The sequence below is a fragment of the Primulina eburnea genome, chromosome 1 (genome assembly GCF_022965805.1).
Source record: "Primulina eburnea isolate SZY01 chromosome 1, ASM2296580v1, whole genome shotgun sequence".
NCBI lineage: Eukaryota > Viridiplantae > Streptophyta > Magnoliopsida > Lamiales > Gesneriaceae > Primulina > Primulina eburnea.
This window is the reverse complement of record NC_133101.1, coordinates 46,427,695-46,432,140: the sequence shown is the minus strand read 5'-3', so window position 1 is coordinate 46,432,140 and position 4,446 is coordinate 46,427,695. Positions and strand designations below refer to the sequence as shown.

The 4,446-nt window shown below is 37.2% G+C and overlaps 1 protein-coding gene across 1 annotated transcript; it reads left to right on the top strand.

Moving 5' to 3' along the window:
• Nucleotides 1–3,111: 3,111 nt before the first annotated feature.
• LOC140807379 (uncharacterized) lies at nucleotides 3,112–4,194 on the top strand. The gene is made up of 2 exons (XM_073164209.1): nucleotides 3,112–3,579; nucleotides 4,183–4,194. The coding sequence occupies exons 1-2, from the start codon at nucleotides 3,112–3,114 to the stop codon at nucleotides 4,192–4,194; spliced, it is 480 nt and encodes a 159-aa protein (XP_073020310.1).
• Nucleotides 4,195–4,446: the final 252 nt, after the last annotated feature.

The window sequence follows — 4,446 nt, the reverse complement described above, 5'->3', positions numbered from 1 at the left end:
TGAATTAATTAAACACTAGTAGACCTAGTAGAGTCTAAATAATTAAAATTAATTCAAGTGTTGAATTAATTAAATAATATTGAGTCTTGTAGAGCTCAATTAAAATAATTATTTAACTAGTGGGACTTGAATAAATTCAAGTAGTATTTAATTAATCTCAAATATGTTTGAGATAATTAAAATTTAGTCCATGGTTTTTAATGTGTTAAAAACCATATAATATATGTGAGACATGCTAGGGTTTGCATGCTTGGGAGGTGAAGAGTCTTGAATACTTTTGATTAAAAAATTGCAAAGGCATACAACTTTTGTATCTAACTTTTTGCAACCCCAAGACTCAACTCTCCTCCTCATTCCACACACCTTGGCCGAAATTGTGTGTCTCTTTTTCTCTCAATTTTCTTCTCTCTTTTGTTCTTCAAGTGTTGGAGAATAAAAGTCTTCTCTTTGAAAAATCTTCTTAATTTTCTAGTGCAAATTAAGAGGGGATTTACCTAGTTGGTGGTGGGCCTAATTTGAAGGAAAGTTTCAAGGATTTGGAGGAGGAGCTTGTAGATTGTCTACCTTCAAGAGCTAAGGTGTTTACACCTTAGTTGGAGCCATAAAATCAATCCTTGTGATTGATAGGTAATTTTCTCAACACCCTATGCTTGAAAGTTGAGATTTTTGTATATGTTTGCACAACTAGTACATGGTGTTCAATTTTGAAAAATTTTTATACCAAAATTTCGGTTTTCATGTTTTGAAAACATTTTTGTGCTTCCGTTGCGATTTTGAACACCGTATATCGATCCCTTTCACATATGACCGACCATGGCTTGATCTAGATATCATGAGGTATTGTGTGAACCATGGCTAAGGGCTAGAAGACAACCAAGATCCAGCCAACCCCTCAAAATTCGAAACTCACTCACACAAAATCAGAAAAGAGAAAACCGAAAAATTTCGATGGGATCTTGAACCAAACCATGAAAGGCCATCTTGGTCACGTCCTAGACATGCTAAGGAAGGTTTCTAACCATGGTTACAGGTCTTAAACCAATCATGATCCGAACCTTAAACTTAGACAATCAAAACAAGGAAAATCGAGACTCAACCTTGCAACTAAGGGAAAGTTGGTGTCAAGCCTTCGTCCAGCGGGTAGGGGCTTGAACTAATGGACCAACATGACTCCAATACACCCTAGTACATGCCTAGATATATCCTTGAGTGCCTGGAATCGAACCAACCTCCTGGAACCACAAAGACAATCAAAACCGTGAGGCACAAATGAAAGGGCCGAAAATACTGCATAGAATTTTTGAAAGGTTGCTGTCCAATTTTTGTTTTTGCCTTAAAAATCATGTGCATGTGATGTTTTAAAATACCTATAGGACTTGATTGAATAGCAAAGAACAATATAAACATGCATGGAAATTTTCTTTAGAAGAAAACAAAATGATACGACGAACGCGGCGCGGCGGAGACGAAGTTTCTTTTCTTGTTTTCTCTCTTGTTTTCTCTTGATGCAAGTCACGATTTTTTTTGCTGATTTACTCTGAAATTTCGAGAGTGAGGATGGAGAGAATGGCTAGGAAATGAATGGGAAGGTTACCAATTAAATGGAGATTGAATGGCAAGATAAAAATCTTTCTATCCTTGATTCTTTGGGAGATAAGGAAACAAGGTGATATTATGGGAGATTTAGGTGAGGTGAGATGTCCGAAATCTTGCAATTCAAATTAAGGTAGAAATATTGCTTAATTATTAATTATTGGTGATTAAAAGTGACGGAATTATGTTACCAAGAAAGGATAAGGAAATGAATCAAAATGGGAGAGTTGTCAATCATAATTTAAATCTACAAGGGTTGGCCGAAATTTGCTAAATAAAATGGGTAAAATATTGCTTAATTCTTGAATTTTAACTATTTAAAGTTTTAAAGACTTATTATGTATTTTAGTGAAATAATAAATTAATTTGGGATAATAATTTTCTTGCATGCATGGCTAATTCATAAAAATAAATTACTAACATGTTAAGTTACAATTTCTTAAATAAAAGAGGCCTAGATTAATTTATCTCAATTGGTTACACACTTTAATTTAGGCTTTTAATTAATTATGGGACACAAAAGAACTTATTTACTATTTAACTTCAATTAATTAAATAAATCCCTAAACATTCTTTTACATTAAAATAAATTATTCGTTGGCTTAAATTAAATTTAGAAATATTTTATTATTATTAAATTTTATCTCAATACTCCAACTCCAGTCCGGCCTCGCTTAATTAACTGAAAAGGTAAAACTAAACCTCTACGATTTTAAAAAAATAATCATGACGTAACAAATTTTAAAATGAATTCAACACTCCATAAGTATATAAAATTATTTTTAATTTAAATAATAGCAATTATGCATGGCTTATACGTAATCTGATTTATTGGGTTATACACCCACAACACCTCGTATTCCATCCATCCAGGGAGTACGAAGATGTATAAGAATTTTCAGTCTCTTTATTGGTGGTCGGGCATGAATCGGGACATTCTGCGATTCGTATCCGAGTGTTTGACATGTCAGCAGGTTATGGCATAGTATCAGAGACCTTCAGGGAAGCTGAGACCACTCCCAATTCCCGAGTAGAAATGGGAGAACATCACCATGGATTTCATGACAGAGCTTCCGAGGACGACTGGAGGATATAATGCCATTTGGGTGATATTTTATCGGCTCACTAAATCAGGACACTTTTTTACCAATCAGGAAGACTCTCACCATGACTCGGTACGCAGAGCTATACATCAGAGAGATATTCAGACTACATGGGATTCCAGTGTCCATCGTGTCAGAAAGTGATCCGAGATTCACGTCTGCGTTGTGGAATAGTTTACATCATGGATTGGGTACTAAGCTGCTATTCATTACTGCCTTCCATCCTCAAAGCTTGCATGATCGACTTCCAATCCATCCGAGAGCCGAACTTACCTTTTGTAGAGTTCACATACAACAACAATCATATGCATCGATTGGTATGGCTCCATATGAGGCACTGTAGGGGAGGAAGTGTAGGTCCCTAGTGTATTGGGATGGGGTAGGAGAGAGAGCAGAGTTGGGACCAGATATTGTCATGAAGACTGCAGAGTTAGTGGTCAAGATTCAGGACATGATGAGGACAACTCAGAGCCTTCAGAAGAGTTTTGCCGATCAGCGTCGCAGAGATCTTGAGTTTGCCGTAGGAGACCACGTGTTCGTGAAGGTCGCACCGATGAAGGGTGTGATGATATTTGGGAAAAAGGGAAAATTCAGTTCAAGATACATGGGGCTGTTTGAGATACAAGAGAGAGTAGGGACACTTGCATACAGAGTGGCTTTACCACGGAATCTGGCGGGAGTTCACAATGTGCTCCATGTCTCAATGCTGCGGAAGTACATGTCGAATCCTTTGTATGTGCTGAACTATGAGCCACTACAGCTGTCACCGAACCTGTCATTGGAGGAGAGACCCACTAAGATTTTGGACAGGCAAGAGAGGAGACTCTGGAACAAGGTGATCCACATTGTCAAAGTCAAGTGGCTGAATCATTCCGAGGAGGAGGTTACTTGGGAGACGGAGGACGAGATGAGGAGTCGCTACCCGGAGCTATTCAGTATGTTTTGAATTTCGAGGACGAAATTTTTCTTTAACGGGTGGAGAGTTGTAAGCTCCAAAAATTCGAACTACGTAACCTGCATGCATGTAATCTAGGGTTTTATTATAAAAAAATGTGTTTAATGATTTTTTATGCATTTATTGCATAATGATTGAATGGTTAGGGTTTATTTCATGATTTATTTTAAAGTTTCATGCATTTAGGGTTTTAATTTGCACTTTGCGCTCGAACGAGGAACGGAGACCGGGGAAAATTAAGAAAAATATTTTTATTGAATAATAATTTTAATTATTTAATAAGAGGTGTTTTTAAATGTTTTTTTCGAAAATTGCCCTTGGTGGGTATTTTTACTCGTCGGGTCGTATTTTTAGCCGGTACGCAATTTTTATCGAATCGTGAAACTTTTTGAGGTTTCGGGCAATATTTTCAAAAGTGTACCTAAACGAAATAATTTTCGAGAGTGCTTTTGGACTTGTTGGGTTTGTTTAAATGCTTAATGGGCTCAACATTTTTTTATCCCTTAATCCTTATTTTTTTTTGCCCACTAGTGCATTATTTAACACACAAATATCCCCTAAACTAACCCTAACCCTAAACCTAAAGCACTCGGCCACTCCCACCATCCCTATAGCAGCATTTCACGTGTAAACCAGCAGCAACTTGCTGCAAGTTCGGCCCCCTCCATTTTCTTTCAAGCAACCTTCCTCCCCGCTCCTCCGGTGCTTGTCCGACGTGCGTGTCTTCGAGTCTTTGAGCATCTACACATCAAGGCACGCCTTGTATCATCATTTTACTCATCATTCACACTATGA

What these genes read in the sequence shown, in the direction of transcription:
- LOC140807379 (XM_073164209.1), top strand. Translation starts at nt 3,112, where the DNA reads ATGAAGACTGCAGAGTTAGTGGTCAAGATTCAGGACATGATGAGGACA.